Source organism: Larimichthys crocea, chromosome XXIV (assembly GCF_000972845.2).
Source record: "Larimichthys crocea isolate SSNF chromosome XXIV, L_crocea_2.0, whole genome shotgun sequence".
Classification (NCBI taxonomy): domain Eukaryota; kingdom Metazoa; phylum Chordata; class Actinopteri; family Sciaenidae; genus Larimichthys; species Larimichthys crocea.
The window spans coordinates 8,149,423-8,167,759 of NC_040034.1; the positions used below are offsets into that span (position 1 = coordinate 8,149,423).

The following is an 18,337-nucleotide window of genomic DNA, read 5'->3' on the forward strand; positions in this document are numbered from 1 at the left end:
TATGTTTTTCAATGAAAGGATTGTTTAATAAAATCATTAAAACTTGATAATGTTCTACTTACAAATAAATCTGTTCTTAGTATCTGTCTTTTTTTAAATAAATAAATACATTTAAAATTATTTTGCATGGATGTCTGCTTCTGACTAAACGAAATGTTTATATTTATGTTTGAATACATTTCATTAAAATTTCCCCCAATTTCCAGTTAATACCCATGTAAAGTTTCTGATTTCCCAAATTCTTTTGGAAATTTACCAGAAAATTTCCAGCCCTTTGCAACACTAGTTACAGTATACACAAAACACAGCACAGCACTGCTGCTTGCCTCTAAATGCCCCAATAAGACAAAGAGAAATGTGTAGCTATGGTTTTGATGCCATTTTATTAAATAAATATTATCATGAAGTAAAATCTCAGTAAACAGAAGCCCTATAAACCAGATCCCTGAGTTTGAAAAGAAACATTCCCACAATTTACAGCATTATTTTCAAACTTCGCTACACACATCAAGAGTAACTTTTTGTCCGGTATTAAATGGCTTATGAAATCATTTATGGCTTTAATATTATCGACCTAAAATGAGGAGGCTACTCATTTTGTGATTATCAAACCACACATTTAAGAGATACAGTACTACAAGCCTGAGGGAAACACCCTGCCACAAGTATTGTTAAGTAAACTAGACGAGCTGAAGTGAATATACAAGAGCACACATAAGATGTATGCCTCCTTTTGTCCAGCAAATATCAGCCTGCACACAGTGTATATCCATTCTACATTCACTCTACCTTGATATTCAACCATTAAGATTCATAGTGGACACTTTATCATGCTATCAAGTATAGACAGTATAGACAGAAGTATATTTACAGTAATACACATTATGATTTTGGACTTGGCCTGTGAGCACTGACACTTCCCTGAGACAGCTCTCTTACAGCGGTTCCACTAGTAATGAATGGTAACCACTTCCTATATTGCAGTGAGGAAACAGTGCCGAGTCCTGCCTCACAAAATGACACCAGGCTTCTTTCGCACATTTGGGGGAGATCTTCCCCAGAATAACACACAGGAGCAATCTACTGTGCTTTTATCATCCCATTGAAAAAAAAGAAGTAAAAAAAATAAAATTGTTCCTAAGGTGTCCACAACAAGGAAATCAGTCTTCCTCAGGAAACTTGAATTTAGCATAGACAATGAGCATGACTATGGACATGACGACACACAGTGAGCCAATCACGAGGTACGCAATGCCCAGGAATTCATTCTTGCCACCCATCCAGGACACGTTGCTCAGCACCACCTTCTTTCTCCCGTCAAAGCTCATCACAGGATAGTCTGGTGGATAAAATGTTAAGGATGTACAGCAAAAATGGTACACACTGAATGGATAAAACAGAGATAGTTCAACATACAAAACAGTTTTAAGACATTGTATTCTACGATGTGGTTTTGTATGGTTTAACCCATTTGCTACAAATTATGTATAATCAACGTTGCAGCAAGACAACATTTTAGAAAACTGTAAAGTATTGTGAGGATTTCCTGTATTTAAGAGAATTAAACTTAAGGTGCTTTAAACAAAATGAAAAATGGCTTTGACTGTCAAAGTTTATGTAAATACCTCAATCACGTCAATTATTTGCCTAGCTCATTTACTTATGACAGAAAATTTGCTTGTTTTTTTCTTCATCACTCCTGAGTCATTGTGTTTACTTTACACAGGTAGGAGGAAAAAAAAGCGAACCACACCCAACCGGTAAAACAGGTCAGACTAAAACCGAGACACTATTGTTGTAACATGATACAAAATCTGTGGCCAGTGCCTTTTAGGTAGATTTATTATCCAGACTTATAGGCTGAATCTAACACAACAAAAGGCACCAGTGAAATGTCGAAAAAATTATGCCTACAAACAAACTGACCAAACCTCCAAGCACCATTCTTAAAAACCATCCCAGAATCTGTAATGTGTATAAGGATACTGTAGGCGATTTCAAGGGAGTAATTTCCAGCCGGCAACCCCTTGGCATAATCGCCCTCTGTGATTCGTCGATACAACTTTCTGAAATCGGGCAAGGCTGCCCTCCTCATCCACACCAGGAAGTCTTGATTGATGAAGCCATTGTTAGCAGGATCTGTGGGGTCCAGCTCATAAGCAGGCTTGGACCAAAATAGGGGTTTCACAGTATCTGGAAGTCAAACAGTTTACATTTAATCAGCTATCATGATTTTCAGACTTAACTATGTTATTTAAAATGTGATTTCACCTAAAAGAACCCCTGCAGCCCACTATATACGCCACACTAAACTAAGTTACCCATTGTGTTCACGACATTCAAACTCCCCGCAATAAAACTCCTTTACCACATTGTAAAAGTCAAACAGATTGGGAACCCCTCATTAAAAATACAAGTAGTACACATCATAGCACTACTTAAACAGAACGGACGGCAAGTTACAGTAAATTTTACTGAAGCTACTACCGTTGAAAGCATTTTTCAGAGGCGTGACAGACGGGTTTCTGTATTTGATGTTGTAGTCCGTCCACCAGGCAATCCCTTTTCCATCGAAGGGCACCAGCTTCTTTGACCCACGGATGATCTGATACAGCTTGAAGGTGTCTTTGAAAACAGAAACAAAACACTTCCTTAACGCTGCAAATAAAAAATTAAAAACTTAATTGCAAATGTATTGCGGTAATTTCAAACATCCTTACATACCATTAAACATGCTGTTTGCTATCGCTCCACATGGTACAATTGGTTTGTTGTTGCTGTTATACTGATAGGGAGCGCAGTCGTTACCGGGACTCTACAAGACAGACATTAAACAGGTTGTTGTTGTTTTTTGCATTTCTCAAATAAAATCATTGTATTACAGATGAATGAACACAAAGCAGCTTTAAATACTTTAATACATTTTTATAAACATACACTGATAAAAATATGAACTGTGCTAATATGCTTGACCAAACTTAGCATATTTGTACTTAACTGAGCATATCTTCTTCAAGTCCTTATTCAATTAAAGACATGTATTTAGTTTCTCCCTTAGACATTACAACCAGAGTTTTGTGTGTGTGCGTGTTTTCCTCTCAAATCGTTGTTGTTGTTTAACTCACCTTAAAGTAATCCAGGTCTCCAGACAGCTGGTTGTCATCTCTAGACGCACCATACTTTCTGTAGTTCTGGAAGTAGTTGGTCAAACCATAATAAAAGAACACGGGCCCCTGTGGAGAAAAACAGAATCACAGACACACAGCCAAGCGTCAGAGGCAGAAGTCCACCTTAATCAAAATCCACTGTTTGTATGCGAGTGTGAATGTACAAAGCTCTAGTGTAACCTCAAAAAGACTGTCAATGGAGAATTCCAGCGTGCACACACAGTTCTTGGAACTTGGATCAGAGCACCTGTAGCATGGTTCAGTGTTTTCAACCCCAGTGTAGTCCAACTGTGGAGGAGAGAACAAGAAAGGTTATTAATTATTGACTGCTACAACACCTATCGCCACAGAGTGTTACTGACACCACACCTGTTGATTGAAGTGACAATTCAATGAGGAAATAACAGTGTACAGTTTCAGCCTGTACTCCATTATCTTTCATCTAAACACAGATTTTTTAAAAATATTGGCACAAGATTTGTTCATTTCCGAGCAGTTTTTCCCAGTGACATTTGACCCGTAACTAAAAGCCTGACACCCGACTGATGTGTGTGTGTGTGTGTGTGTGTGTGTGTGTGTGTGTGTGAGACAGTGGTCACACTCATACCTCCAACACTTGGATGCTGTGAGAGGTGACAAAGAGAGCAACGCCAATCCCAATAAAGGCCAGGCCGATGATTACAAAACCTGGGATGACAATGCCGGCGGAGAGCATGGGCTGCCATGCCGGAAGCCTCTGCTGGGTGAAGGCTGTGTTGTCAGGCCGGTTGGCTAACTCCTGCTCCTCCTTCACCATTTTCTTGGTTCTGTTGAACAGATTAATTTATTAGCTCTGTATTTTATTTTTTAGACATACTGTAACCTGATTTAAAGCTTATTATAGAATAGCCCTGGCAAACATAGAAAACACTCCTTAAAAACAAAACCTAGATTAATGAGCCTTTATTTTACTAGAGACTTTTATTCTGCTACTTTACTGTGAGTGTGTACACTGTGAGTTTGAGCAGTAGTTAATGTAAATTGCATACCAAAAAGTAAAAAACAGCACACCTGAAGCCTAAAAAGGCTTCATACAGTATCACGCACACACAAATCTTAAGACTTGGACTATCAGATATTCAGTTCAGCTGAGAACAAAACAGGTAAGAGGAAAAAAACTTACTGCTGAGGAGAAATGGTTCAAATGAGGAAAAACACAAACGTATTTAAACCCGCAGTTTAAGTGTTACTTACACGCAGTCGGCTCAAAATGGAGAAACAAAGGCGTCAACACAACTAATGCTTCCCCTCGTAGGGCGCGACGGAGAAGCTCACCTTTACCTGTGCGTGTGTACTATCCCCTCTCCTGTCCTGCCCATCCTGTTCCTCCTCTGGAGGCTGACGTAGGCTTGTTTGCACAGAGCTGGGATCAGTTTGGTCGGTTTCACACAAACGCGATGCTCGATGCAAAACTTTAATATAAAAAAAATATATATATATAAAAAAAAAAGTTTCAGCTGATAAAAATGTGTGTGAAAAGCAGCGCGCACCACTTAAAACAGCAAAAAAAAAAAAAATAGTTTAGTAGTTTTGCAAAATAATCCCCGCCTTCTTTTTTTGATTGACAGCTATCTCGACAAATCGTTTCGCTGAGTGTTTTTTGGGAATCAACCAATCACGAAAGAGTTCATTGAAAGGAGCTCTGCAACTGTGCCGTCTTTGTGTTGACATCCGCGGAGGATTGAGAGGTAATATTAACATTATCTACATTTAAAGCCTGCTTTTATTTCCTAAAAAAAAAAACAACAACGCTCCACGACGTGCAGACGTTTAACTTAACACTAACGTTGTCTAGTTTATTAATAAAGATGTGTTTACAAACGAAGCCTGCGCTTTCTGTTTTCCAACCAGGTCCGCACCTGCTACTGAGTCTCATTGTTAGCGGCGTTAGCTCACGTAGCATGGTCTTTAAGTAAGTCTGTAAGATGAATATTGAAAGGAAATACATTTTTTTTAAAGAGATCCCATTCTGTGTTTGCAGTACAACATGTATCGCGGTGATATTAACGCAACACGACGCTGGATTAATGCGTGATTACGTGCGGGTCGTTATCCAGAACAAAGCTACCGTTAGCTAACGCTGATAGCCCTGCGAGCTAACGCTGGTCCGCTCGGTCCGTTTGGTCCATTTGATCCATTTTGGTCAGGATGGCAGAAAAAAAGTCTTCCAGCTAAAGATCTTGAAGGTTTCTGACTCACTTCTGCGCTGTTTTAAATGAATGAATGATCCAAACACCGATACGTGTAGCCTATTCAAGGCTTTTACGAGTCGGTATTGTTGTGACTGTTTACAGGTTTATATAAAAATCAGGGTTCCCACGGGTGCTTGAATTCCTTGAAAATGCTTGAATTTCAATTCAGTGTTTTCAAGGTTGTGAAAATGCTTGAATCTTTTTGTGAAGTGCTTGAAAATGCTTGAAATTTGTGTGATGTCTATTTGTCACTGTTATTGCGCTATGGTAGTTACACAATACACCGCTCACAAGCTGAGAATACAAGCCAATTCACAATTAGTTAAAAATCAAAACAGTCAATCTACCACCATATGAAATAATGCTAATTAGACCCATATTATTATGCCATACAGTGGCACCGCTGCGCTTCCCATGACCATCATGGCAAACACAACTAGTAGGCTACCTATTTAAAGGTGCTGGAAAAATGGAAAAACTGGTGCTTGAAGGTGCTTGAAAAGTGCTTGAATTTGTTCATGAAAAAGGTGTGGGAACCCTGAAAAATGTTTAGCTCAAGCTCAATAGATGTGTTGTGAAAGGCCAACTTTTTCGTAACCATATTTCTGGTTCTGTCTTCATCTCTTAGTGTTTGAATGGATATTACCAGGTGCACGGAGAAATGGGTAAAACAAGACAAGGTTACTGTTGCCATGGAACCCTCATCTCATAAACCATAAACATTCACTCACAGTTCAACTTAAAAAATCACCTATTGATACAAGATGTGATTTTCCGGGTGAAGCATGTCACCAAAAACCTGACAGTATTTGAGGGGGTTGTTAGTCTTTGTTGCCCCCCCATCCACCACCAGCAAAGTAACCAGCTGTCATTGAGGTTTGAAGGAAATGATTCAAATAGGAGTTAAAAATAAAGCGAGTGAAATAATAATTTGGCGTGGTCTTGTAGGTGTAAGCTGTAAGTTTAAAACAATGCCACAACGTGCCATAACAAAGGGCACAAAAATAAAATGTTTATTTATTTATATTTTTTGATTGGTTGTTTTCAGCACACACAACCCACACTTCATCATTTTCATTGTTTCTTTCAGGAATATTTATATAAACATTCAAATTTCAACCATTTCACTCAAGTTAGTCTCCTGTATGTTTTTAATTTTCATGGGTTTCGTCTTACCTCTGTTCCTTCTTTGTTCAGGAGAGGCCTCCAACATCCTCCATGATGCTGTCTAGCAAGAAGTCAGACGCTGGCTCTTCTGCCTCCTCGTCTTCATCTTCCGCGGGAGCGGTGGGAGGTGATAGGCCCCTTGTTTCTGAAACCCAGACCGGTACATCCACCTCAGCTGCAGGTCCCATGGATGTAAAGAAGAAGGAGAGATCATCTCCTAGTGGGGAACCTGGAGGAGCCCCCATGCCCCACCAAGCAGGCCCTGGTGGGGTAGACCAAGACTCAGCAGAAGTTCGCAGAACGAGTCGTCGCAAGCGAGCAAAAGTAAACATTTTAGGGTTTTGACTCCTCCCTGTACACTCTGTACAGGGAGGAGAGGAGGCTGCCAAAAACGATGAGTTAAAAAAAAAGAAGTCATGTTTTATGACCATCTGTTAGATTTAAATGATCAATACACGTGTCTTCATGTGAACTTCAGGTGTAATATTGCTGTGTGTCTTAAGTTGCAGGTTCTTACGGGCGTGTGTGCCCGAAAAGAAACGGTCAGTCTTCGCTGGGGGAAATTCTTGGGATTTGTTTCTTACCCTCATAAAGTTTTTGGCACTAATCAATGACGTGGGAGCACCCCAAGAAATTATTAATTGCAATGCTGGTTTTAATGATGCTTTTATTGTGCCTACCGTTGCAGGTGGAGTACCGCGAGATGGACGAGAGCCTGGCCAATCTGTCGGAAGACGAATATTACTCCGAGGAGGAGAGGAACGCCAAGGCGGAGAAAGAGAGGAAGCAGGTCATCCCCCCACCACCTCCACCAGTAGAGGAAGAGAATGACAGTGAACCAGAGGAACCATCTGGTGAGTATGAAACTTAATGCATCATATCAAAGTCGTGAAATGAAATAGATGTTTTGTTGAGGACATAAACTCATGTAATTGAAAGTTCTGGGGGAAATCCTGAGATTCTCTTTGTGCAGGAACGCAGAGATTCTCCTCTACTAACACGAAGGCTGAGGGTTTCACATTTACTCAGTTTCTTTCAGAACTTATTACACAAAAATGCTCTTGTCACTCAATGCTGTTAATAGAACAGTAATATGTATGTTTATTTTTAGGTGTGGAAGGAGCTGCTTTCCAGAGCCGACTTCCTCATGACCGTATGACATCCCAGGAGGCCGCCTGCTTCCCCGACATCATCAGCGGTCCCCAGCAGACTCAGAAGGTCTTCCTCTACATCCGCAACCGTACGGTAAGTGCCAACGCGAACACATTACCTTGTGTTCAAAACAGACTATGTCTATGTAGGCTTTGTCTTATGAACATATGAACTTCTGTATCTCATTCAGCTTCAACTGTGGCTGGACAACCCCAAGATCCAGCTGACCTTTGAGGCCACAGCACAGCAGCTTGAAGCTCCATACAACAGTGAGACTTTAAATTAAACATTTTTATACATTTGTTAATTTGTTTGTTTGTTTTTTTGTCTCAAGACGATTGCAGTCATTCCAGGAGTTGAGATTTTTCGTGCTTTTTGTTTTCTCTTCAGGTGACGCTGTGCTCGTCCACAGGATACACAGCTACTTAGAAAGGCACGGTCTCATTAACTTTGGCATTTACAAGAGAGTCAAGCCTTTACCCAGTGAGTTCCCTTCATTCATTGCACCGGTAAAATAACACTGGCCATTAGCCCAAATATTGGAGTAATGATACCCAGTTAGTAACATCCTCTGCTTGTTGTTGCAGCAAAAAAGACCGGGAAGGTTATAGTCATTGGTGGAGGTGTGTCTGGCCTAGCTGCAGCTAGGCAGCTGCAGAGCTTCGGGATGGATGTTACAGTTTTGGAAGCCAGGGTAGGTCACCAGCAGAGTTTCTATTACGTTGGTTTTGTTTTAGGTATATTTGTGATTTTGTCACATGCTCATAACCAGCTATTGATTTAATGATTGTAAAACATTTACTGTGCTGCCCTCCACACACTACACAATGTGGTATGCATACGTTTTTAAGGGTTTAGATGATAACCAACTGAGTGCCTTTAACTTGCCATACTGTGAAATGTTTTATATGTAATGTCTAAGTTTTAGTATTTGCTCACTGTTTCCATGCAGGATCGTGTCGGAGGCAGAGTGGCCACATTTAGGAAGGGGAACTATGTCGCTGATCTGGGGGCCATGGTGGTCACAGGCCTGGGTAAGATTCAGATCCAATCTAAGTGAATGTGAATACTGAAGTCAGTCACAACATCATAACAGGATCCTATAAACCTTTAGTGTCTAACTATGCTCTTGGGGTGCAAGTGTTTACATTTTCATTCCACACTAATGCTACATCAATTACAGTGTTATATGGATGCAAACCCATCATGTGAATTAGATTGTGTGATGAACAATTGGATAGAAAACTCAAACGTACGCTTCATTCTCATTATTCATGATCTGAGGTCGTTGCTTTTAACGGTCAGATATTTTAAAGAGATTCTACGATTACCAAAATCCACCCCTAGATGGTGTCGTTGTCCATGTTTATGCTGTTTCATTGTTAATTTGTATATGTGTGTCTGTGTGTGCTTGTTCAGGAGGAAATCCCATGGCGGTGATCAGTAAGCAGGTTAACATGGAGCTTGCCAAGATCAAGCAAAAGTGTCCACTCTATGAAGCCAACGGCCAGGCTGTGAGTATAATCAAATGTCTTAATCAGTACAACTGAGTCGCTACATCCATTATCCTGCCATAGTCCAGTTCCTGTGACACCCATGAGTGATTAGATATTGACCGTAGTTGTAAAAAGGCTTCAATTTCTGAAAATCTTCTGTGTCCGTCACACTGACATGTTTAGCTGTACCTTGGGTCAAGTTCCCAAACCACTGAGCTCAAGAAAAACCCTCCATCAGAGCAGAGTAGCGAGAGCTGCATTATATAAGTATGTCCAACGTTACAGGGCCTAGTGTTGTTTACCTCCTTTTTAACTGAAGTTCCCTTTTGATGTAGAAGTGCTCTGTGTTTCGGTTTATAGCTGTTCTCCGTGCCTGTTGTTGTCCCGCGGCAGGGATCTGGCTTTCCATGAGCCACAAAAACACAATGAACGGTGGATTCATTTAATCGCTTGCCCTTGCGTGTCATCAACAACAGCTCCCAGTTCCTTTTTTAGAGCAGAGCAGAACTGAAAACGGTTAGAGCATAATGTAATTATATTGGAAATAAACAGTGTTTTTCCCTCTAATTTTCGTTCCGTCCGTCAAGTGGCAGCCAACAGTAGTAGGATGTTTAGGTTCATGTTCAGGGCACTTCCACTGAAGGAGAGACTAGCCAGCAGGGATCTTGAAACATCCACATCATGTGTAACTGGTTTCCTCTTCCGCAGGAAAAGGCAAATTAAATGTACATGTTTTACTTTTGTGTAAACCTGTTTGAGGTTAAAGTTGTGTTTACTTAATATGTTCCTCTCCTCTCTCCCCCCTCCTTTCCTTGCCTTGTCAACCTCTTCCATGCTCATCTTTTGGTGGACTTCTAAAGGGTGAACGGTGCACAAGTGTATGTATTGTTTTATTTACTCAATATATTATTGCATGGTTTTTTAATGATTTTTAAAAGTCACCATTTCAGTCCCATCCATTTTTATTTTGCTTTGTGTAACTCACCATTTGCCCATCAATCGTGCGTGTCCAGGTGCCAAAAGAAAAAGATGAGATGGTGGAGCAAGAGTTCAACAGATTGTTGGAGGCCACCTCTTACCTCAGCCACCAGCTGGATTTTAACTTCCTTAACAACAAACCTGTTTCTCTGGGACAAGCCCTGGAAGTGGTCATACAGTGAGTATGGTGACAGATGTGTACCCCCCCCTCACGTACACGTAAACACTCTAATTCCGATCCTTTGTTTGTGTCTGCAGGCTGCAGGAGAAGCACGTAAAAGACGAACAGATAGAACACTGGAAGAAGATTGTAAAGACTCAGGAAGATCTCAGAGATCTTCTAAACAAGGTGAGCTCAAGCTAAGATGCCACAAGACTGAACTTGCAAACCAAGTATTAAAGAAACATACAGTATATTAAAATAATACACCTCAGTTTACTATTTGCACCAACAATGGGGGCTACTGGTGAGAAGATTAATGCCGCTCTTATATCTGTAAGCTAAACAGCCTAACATAAAGTAGTTCCAGTAATACTGGAAGGAGGGGGAAGCAGCTAGTCTGGTCTACCAGCACCGTTTAAATGTCACTGTAGTTTTTAGTTTCTCTGCATCAAACAGAACCCAACAGTTTAGGTTTTATGGGGGTAAACTATTCCTCACAGAATCCAGGCTCATTTGTTGTACAGACATGTGACTGGTTTAAATCTATTTAAAAGAAATGTATACTGTTCCTTTAAGAATACTTAAAGGGAAATCTTAGAGTGAGGTGAATAACTTTTCATTTTCCAATTTATTTCATCATGTTGGCAGGAAAAAATGAAGGACCAGAAATTAGTCTGTCACATTTAATTGCTCAAACATCTGTCAGCTGGTTTGTCAGTTGTGTTTGCTACGCGAGGCGTTGTGCCATTATGGTGCAAAAAGGGGGAAAAAAAGGATCTGCAAAAAGGCAGAGGAACGCTTGCAAGTTGACCCAAGTTGGCCCTTCAGAGGCCAATTATGGGGATTTTATTTATTTATTCATCACGTTGTTCATTCTTACTATTTACTTTCCTTTTATCCAGCATTATCTTATTTTTTTTCTTTCCTCTCCTTTTTTATTTCACATTTTAGATGGTGAGCACTAAAGAGCGGGTGAAGGAGCTCCATCAGCAGTACAAAGAGGCCAGCGAAGTCAAACCGCCCAGAGATATCACAGCCGAGTTCCTGGTGAAGAGCAAGCACCGCGACCTCACCGCACTCTGCAAAGTGAGCTCAAACGCTATGTCAGAAAGAAAAATGTCATCGTCAAAAAGCTGGATGAGAAAGTTACAATAATAGTCTTAGACTTCACAAGCTGCCGGCAGTTATCAAGACTGGTTTGTTGTCCAGATCGGATTCCTGTGTGACACTTTTATTACTTTCTCGGATCTCATGGACCGGGCAGAAATGAGACTGCTGGACTTAAAACACTTTAGTCAAAGCAGTCATGTTTTAAAAGCTAACCATTTCCAACTGTGTTTGTGGTGGTGTGGGTATTACATAGTGTCTGTTTTCAGTGGCTGTAATTTGAACCACTTTGAAGCAATATTAGATTTCCTTTATTAGGTGTACCTGCAGGTCAGAAAGCCGACCAGAACGATTCACAGGACAGAAAGTTTGTACTGTTTTTCTCAGGGATGACAACAAACAAACCTCGACTAATTTATAACAGCATTATAATGCAGACGTACGAGCATGTAAAATGGATATTTTATGGACCACTAGGTCAGGGTGGATGCCTCACTGAATTTTAATGCCGTGCTCTCCAAGTAAACCAGACAGGCCTGTGTTTAAGTGGTTTAATGCCTCGGTAGGATGTATTATTAGAGTGAGTGCTGCTGTTTTATTTTTGGTTCAGATAAATCACCTCCACTACTCCTATGTGTGTATTTTAGACGGAGGTTTTAGTTGGTTTAAACACAGCTGGTGTCTGAACTGGATTTGTCTGCTCCCCATCCGCTGTCTGAGAAACCACTTCAAGGTCTTGAATCACAGTCTGACTGCCTTTATATCTGCGGATGTACACACTATTTAAGTGTGTATGTGTGTTCATGACATGCATGACTACACCATATAACAAGATTTTTTAAGGCCATTAAAGGGAAGGCTGCGTCAGGACATCTTCCGATATTCTTTCCATTTTATTATTTTCCCAGGTTAGTCTTCTAGCTCGGAGGCGTCATTAGGACGTTTAACTTGGTGTGACTGTGTCCTGGGGCCTGGCGTGGTAGGTGGTATTACCGGAGTCTGGGCCGCTGCTGTAGTTTGTTCTATTGTGGTGAACTGATGAACAGGTTGAGTCAGCCCTTTCTGTCAAGACTGCTTGTCCTTTCTACATGACTTGAAACCCTCTGGGTGTGTGCTCTGAACACACATGCACATGCATGCAACACACGCTTCACCTAGTTAAAGACCTTACCAGCAAGTCTGACACCGAGACATCGATTTGAGTGTATAATAGTGAATTATTAGCACATTAATCATTAAAAAAATAAAAATAAATCATGCCCGTTGTAAAATTGTTGATGTAATGTGGGAAAAGTCTGTCAAAACAATTAGATCGTATAGATATTCATGATCATAAAATCTTTCAAATAAAGTAATCAGTGATACTATATAGATAAAATTAACATGCGTATACTTCTCTTTGCCTCTGTGTAGGAGTACGATGAGTTGGTGGAGTTGCAGGTCAAGCTGGAGGAGAAGCTGCAGGAGCTGGAGGCCAATCCACCCAGGTAACCAATCCTCTCAACGACTTCTCCTTCTGTTTTTTATTTAGCATCATATTATTATGAGGGTGCAATCTAGTCACAGTATGCATGTAATTACTGGATAATAGACAAATTACAACATGATATAATTTTGTCCGTTGTATTCAGTCATCTCTAACATCTTGTTTCTATTTGGCAACTGGTTGCTTTGCCTCTGAGCAAGCCAAAGCTGTTTTACACGCAACAGTGTGAAATGGTTCAGTGCAATTAATATACATAGCAATAAGTACAAGTACAGTTACTTATAAAATAAGCAAAATATTTCCATATCTGAGATACTGTTACTATTTTATATTGCTGAGCGTTCAGCAAGCACTAAGTCTGTCTGTCTGAATTACAACCTTGTATCTGAACTGTTGCCCAGTTTACACACAAATTAAGCAATTTTTCACATTTAATTTCTGAAAATGATCCTTGATCCAACACGGCCATGAAGCACTTATCTGAATTCATTTTGGAAGAGAGGCAGCAGCAGCTTGTTGTTCTGGTTTGGATCATTGCTTTAGCCTGTGAAGTTAATGCTTTTATTACTTGATTTAGTCGAGCTATGTCCTTAACGTCCATCAGTCCTTTAACAGGTATGAAAAAGAATTGCATGTTGGTGCCCTGCCACCCGTAGCGTCAGATGTTTACTTGTGTATGTCCTATAGCAATGTTGCCTGTTTTTTAGTTTTCAGTTCATGTTATGTTGCAAATATGTGTTACAACTTAATTACACTCGACTAGATTTCAGCTTTTTTAGCTCGTGCATGAGTAAACCTGTCCCTCTGATGGGTGAATAGCTGTCAGTGTACATCACCATGTCGCTTCCATTCTTTTCCCACAGTGATGTTTACCTGTCATCCAGGGATCGGCAGATCTTAGACTGGCACTTTGCCAACTTGGAGTTTGCCAACGCTACGCCCCTCTCCACCCTTTCTCTCAAGCACTGGGATCAGGTATATACATGTACCCTTTCTATTCTGAAATGCCATAACTGTGTCGTCCTCACAATGGCCTCGCATTGCAAAGATCCTCAGGCTCCTCAGCGTGTGCGTCACAAGTCGTTTAACTTTAACATTAGAGTTGATTTAATACTGGGCTAACAGGTTATTCGTTTATCCACAGGACGATGACTTTGAGTTCACTGGCAGCCACCTGACTGTAAGAAATGGCTACTCTTGCGTTCCCGTGGCCTTGGCAGAAGGCTTGGACATCAAACTAAACACGGCAGTGCGGCAGGTCCGATACACAGCCTCTGGTACGCGAACAGGACCGTGTGCGCTGTCACAAGCTCCATTATAGACTATTCACAATTCAATTTGATCTTCATATTGATGGAAACTGTGTGTAACAATCATTTATCTGTTCATTCTCCAGGCTGTGAGGTGATAGCAGTCAACACTCGCTCCACGACCCAGACCTTCATATACAAATGCGACGCTGTGTTGTGCACCCTGCCTCTCGGCGTGTTGAAGCAGCAGCCCCCCGCTGTGCAGTTTGTTCCCCCGTTGCCCGAGTGGAAGACGTCTGCCATACAGAGGATGGGCTTCGGCAACCTCAACAAGGTTGTTCTTCCACATAAGCACACATTTGCTTCCCATCTTTCTATCCTGCTGTCTTTAATCGGCTCCCCACACTACAGGTTCCCATTCTAATTAGTTATCCTACAGGATAATGTGTGCCGAGTGATCATGTTCAAATTCAAGTCGGGTCTTAAATCATGTAGTGTGTCTCCAGCAGGGCTGAGGATTCGGTTCCTTAGGGAGAACCCCTGCTACTGTTAAAGCTGCAGTGTCCTTAATGCGAGGAGCTTGACCTTCACTGCTCGAGACCAAAAAAAACTGAAGAGTATTGAGAATTTGATTGTGCTCCCTGCAGTTTCATAAATCATTGTCAGCAGCAACCTGCATGAACAGATCCCCTTTCCTCCTTCCTGTTCTTATCCCAAATAAATCACACTGTGTATTAGCACTGCGCTCAGATGACAAGGAATCCCCTCCTTCCTCTAAACTGCGTCAGTGATTTTGCTTCAGCCTGGTTGTCGTCTGGGTTTAGGTGTAGGATGGGCGAGTGGGAATCGAAAGGGTGGCGATGACGAAGTGTTGGCTCAGTGTAGGAGGTGAGAGGAAGTCAGAACCGGGTGACGTATGAATGAAAGATGCTTTTTAAAGCCTGCGTGTTTGTAATCCGATCAGGGCGCTCATTCTGCGTCACTCCTGACCCACCAGCTCTCTCATACACTCTCTCTCTCTCTCTCTCATCTGCAGCATGGTAGTTTATCTCCTAACTCTGCTGCAGCACAGAGAAGAATACTGCATTATTATGCAATCTGAAGTGCTACTAATGCTGTATTTCCAGCAGAGGGCGCCCAGCCATTCACACATTGATAACGATGAAGCGGTGGCAGTAAATGTGCTGATCCTGCGATGTACTTCACAAGCAACTGAGCTTTTTGATTTAGCACTTTGTTTGTTATGTGACTGTTTCTTTTTGTGTGTCTGTGTGCTCCTCCCTGTCTGAAGGTGGTGTTGTGTTTTGACCGTGTGTTTTGGGATCCCAGTGTCAACCTGTTCGGTCATGTCGGCTCCACCACAGCAAGCCGGGGTGAACTCTTCCTGTTCTGGAACCTCTACAAAGGTGACAGTGGATCACTTTTTAGTTTCACACACTGTTGTTGTTGGTGTATACATCCTGTTCGTATTTGTCCTTTTGCTTCTTATATAAAGTCTCTGTAACAAATTGTTTCTCTTCTCAGCCCCGATCCTACTCGCTCTGATGGCCGGTGAGGCTGCCGGCATCATGGAGAACATCAGCGATGACGTGATTGTCGGACGCTGCCTGGCCATTCTCAAAGGAATCTTTGGAAGCAGCGCTGTGCCGCAGGTACGTGACTCTCTCTCTCTCACACACACACACACACACACTTTGCTCAGTGTTCAGCATAACATTTAGAGTACTTCATTGACTTAACCCCAGGACTACATACCAAACACGATGCGCTCATGATTTGAAATAGCCGGCAGTTTTGCTCACATACAACTTCATTCTGTTTGTTGTTTACAGAAAAGTGGTGGTGACTTTTTTTTTTTTTTTTTTAAAGCTCCATCATTAGTTGTTTTTTTGTTTTTTCCCCCTCTGGTTTTTCCACTACTTTAAGTGGAATGTCAAAGTCGTTCCTGAATCGACCCCCATAACCAGCACAACGTTACAAAGCGAGCACATGTGAAAGGCACTCATAAGCGGAGTCGCATCCAAACCACCCGTCATTATAAATCATTTGCTTATGGTTTCAAATGGGATAAAATCATATGCATGGAGGCCAGCGTTGGAACTGTTTGCCATCCAGCTGTTTACAGGTCCCTCTAATATCATCATGGAAACTCCTCAAAAGTATGTGTTGTTGTTTGTTGTCATGGCAGCCGAAGGAAACTGTGGTCACCCGTTGGCGTGCAGACCCCTGGGCGCGGGGCTCCTACTCGTACGTCGCGGCAGGTTCTTCAGGGAACGACTATGACCTCATGGCACAACCCATCACACCTGGTCCTGCTATACCGGGAGCCTCACAGGTAGGCACAAATGCCCCAAAACATGTCCTGAGTGTTGAGTTTTTGTTTGGGTGAGAATGTAAGTTTATATACATATGTGTGAGAAAGCGAGGGATGGAAGGCATCCCAACTTGACCACAATATTTAACCAAACCAAAGCAGAGCAGTTTATTCTCCACACAGATGTTTTTTTGGCTGTTTTGATGTTGGCATGCTGATTGATGTGAACAAGTCATATTTATGTGTTGCCTGATGAGTTCTGGCAGTTTACTACCACACTTTTCCCTCTCTCATCAATCCACTGTTTTCTTTTAATTCTTTCTTATGCTGGGACAATCCGACATCGATCTCACTGTGGTTTCTCTTTTTCTTTTTTTTTCCCCCGTCAGCCTGTCCCTCGTCTCTTCTTCTCCGGGGAACACACGATCAGAAACTACCCCGCCACAGTCCACGGCGCCCTGCTCAGCGGGCTCCGCGAGGCCGGTCGCATCGCCGATCAGTTCCTGGGTGCCATGTACACGCTTCCCCGACAGGCGACTCCCACAGCCGCCAGCAACCCACAGCAGGCTCAGCCCACCCCCAGTGTCTGAAATTGCCTCTCTCAGTTCCTGCCAACACCAACTACAGCATTTTCTTTTTGAGAAAAATCCAAAAGTCTACCCAGAAACTGTTATTTCTGTATGTGAAAGATCCTGGAAGTCCCAGACACAACTTTGCCTTTACTCAAGTAATGACAATTTGAGGATTTATTTTCTGGCTTTACATATGATGTGAAATTCTTTAACTGGAGCATTTCAGTTCCTCAGACTTTTATTTTGGGATGATCGTGACTGCACATTTCCAGCAAAATATGGATGTAACTGACTAAAAAGACTGGGTTAAAGAAGGAGGGTTGCATACAAATGTAATAACTCATCTAAGACTTTATAAAAATGTGATTACTTTTTTTTTCCAGTCTTAAAAACAGAAGCATGGCATTACATTTGGTACTCAGTGATTCAGTGTATTTAATTCAACGTGGAGCATGTTTGCAAAACCCAACATCTATTTATATGCCCCTGTCTAAATACTACATGTACACACAACCTAGAGCCAGATATCATAAAAGACAGATGACCAACTCAGTAGCACAGCCTCAGTCCACTAAAACTGTTCTGCTTATCTAAGCAAAAGACATTTCCCTCTGGTGTCAGTCCAGAGGCCTTGTCTTGGTTGTCTTAAAATATTGCTGTGTACTGTAGCTGTATGCCTCCTAAATTTTACCTTCTATCATTTAGGTTGCAGAGTGTAGTGAACATAGTTTGTATGAAAAGCTAAAAAAGACATATGTTGAAAGAAATTTTGTTTCCATAGCAGGTTAAGTATTTTATTATGACTGTCATCACATACTTTTTTTATATAATCTGTTTTGTTATTAAAATATGACAGAAAATGCATCTTGAGATCGGCGTGTTTCTTAACAGGTGAAACAAGCTCAGGACAAAGCGCTTCACGTCCTGTTATCGCCTGCAGATTTTGTGCTTGTCCATGCATGCACAAAAAGTAACATGGCTACTTCTGCTTTGACCCTCGAGTGACCCTCCTTCATCGCAGGTCTGGCTGCTTCCCAGCGTCTGTGGTACTGTATGTGTGTGTGAGGGAGACATGAGGGTCCCTGGCAGCAGCTCGACATAGTGGGGGGTCTGATGAATGAGGAGGAGATTAAAATGGTCAACCATGAGCTATGAGCTTTTTCTGTGGAGTTGTATTTCAGGGCTCTGTGCCCCTCTGTTTCCATGCACTCTTGAGCGTCACGGGCCTTGTTTTCCCCCCAGAGATGTGGTTAT

At 41.6% G+C, this 18,337-nt stretch overlaps 2 protein-coding genes across 8 annotated transcripts; one reads left to right on the forward strand and one right to left on the reverse strand.

Annotated features, from left to right (window-relative positions):
- Positions 1-364: 364 nt before the first annotated feature.
- Positions 365-4,597, reverse strand: tmem30b (transmembrane protein 30B). 3 transcript variants are annotated; one of them, XM_027274811.1, is made up of 8 exons: positions 4,488-4,597; positions 3,775-3,973; positions 3,348-3,455; positions 3,126-3,233; positions 2,725-2,815; positions 2,488-2,625; positions 1,987-2,193; positions 365-1,339 (listed from the first exon to the last, which is right to left on the reverse strand). In XM_027274811.1, exons 1-8 carry the CDS (start codon positions 4,523-4,525, stop codon positions 1,161-1,163), a joined length of 1,068 nt encoding a protein of 355 aa, XP_027130612.1. In that variant the 5' UTR covers positions 4,526-4,597; the 3' UTR covers positions 365-1,160. The 3 variants fall into 3 exon arrangements, with proteins under 3 accessions (XP_027130612.1, XP_027130613.1, XP_019112838.1); XM_027274812.1 differs by having other exon boundaries at positions 4,482-4,583; XM_019257293.2 differs by having other exon boundaries at positions 4,401-4,536.
- A 196-nt stretch (positions 4,598-4,793) lies between these two features.
- kdm1a (lysine (K)-specific demethylase 1a) lies at positions 4,794-17,947 on the forward strand. Of its 5 annotated transcripts, none has more exons than XM_027274807.1 (23): positions 4,810-4,894; positions 6,027-6,063; positions 6,596-6,889; positions 7,069-7,107; positions 7,254-7,419; positions 7,677-7,810; positions 7,908-7,986; positions 8,108-8,200; positions 8,305-8,411; positions 8,670-8,751; positions 9,137-9,231; positions 10,074-10,091; positions 10,227-10,369; positions 10,450-10,540; positions 11,306-11,440; positions 12,875-12,948; positions 13,811-13,922; positions 14,092-14,224; positions 14,344-14,531; positions 15,489-15,603; positions 15,722-15,849; positions 16,386-16,532; positions 16,901-17,947. In XM_027274807.1, exons 2-23 carry the CDS (start codon positions 6,034-6,036, stop codon positions 17,099-17,101), a joined length of 2,604 nt encoding a protein of 867 aa, XP_027130608.1. In that variant the 5' UTR covers positions 4,810-4,894; positions 6,027-6,033; the 3' UTR covers positions 17,102-17,947. The 5 variants fall into 5 exon arrangements, with proteins under 5 accessions (XP_027130611.1, XP_027130608.1, XP_027130607.1 ...); XM_027274806.1 differs by having other exon boundaries at positions 4,819-4,894; positions 6,027-6,078; XM_027274810.1 differs by lacking the exon at positions 6,027-6,063 and having other exon boundaries at positions 4,794-4,894.
- Positions 17,948-18,337: the final 390 nt, after the last annotated feature.

Bases quoted from the DNA above. Each gene is read 5' to 3' on its own strand.
- kdm1a (XM_027274806.1), top strand. From the start codon at position 6,034: ATGGATATTACCAGGTGCACGGAGAAATGGGTAAAACAAGACAAG. The intron at 6,079-6,595 runs GTTACTGTTGCC...TTCTTTGTTCAG, and splicing joins AATGGGTAAAACAAGACAAG to GAGAGGCCTCCAACATCCTC. The intron at 11,441-12,874 runs GTGAGCTCAAAC...GCCTCTGTGTAG, and splicing joins ACCTCACCGCACTCTGCAAA to GAGTACGATGAGTTGGTGGA.
- tmem30b (XM_027274811.1), bottom strand. From the start codon at position 4,525: ATGGGCAGGACAGGAGAGGGGATAGTACACACGCACAG. The intron at 2,816-3,125 runs GTGAGTTAAACA...TCTGTCTTGTAG, and splicing joins GAGACCTGGATTACTTTAAG to AGTCCCGGTAACGACTGCGC. The intron at 2,194-2,487 runs GTAGTAGCTTCA...TTTGACTTCCAG, and splicing joins TCTGAAAAATGCTTTCAACG to ATACTGTGAAACCCCTATTT.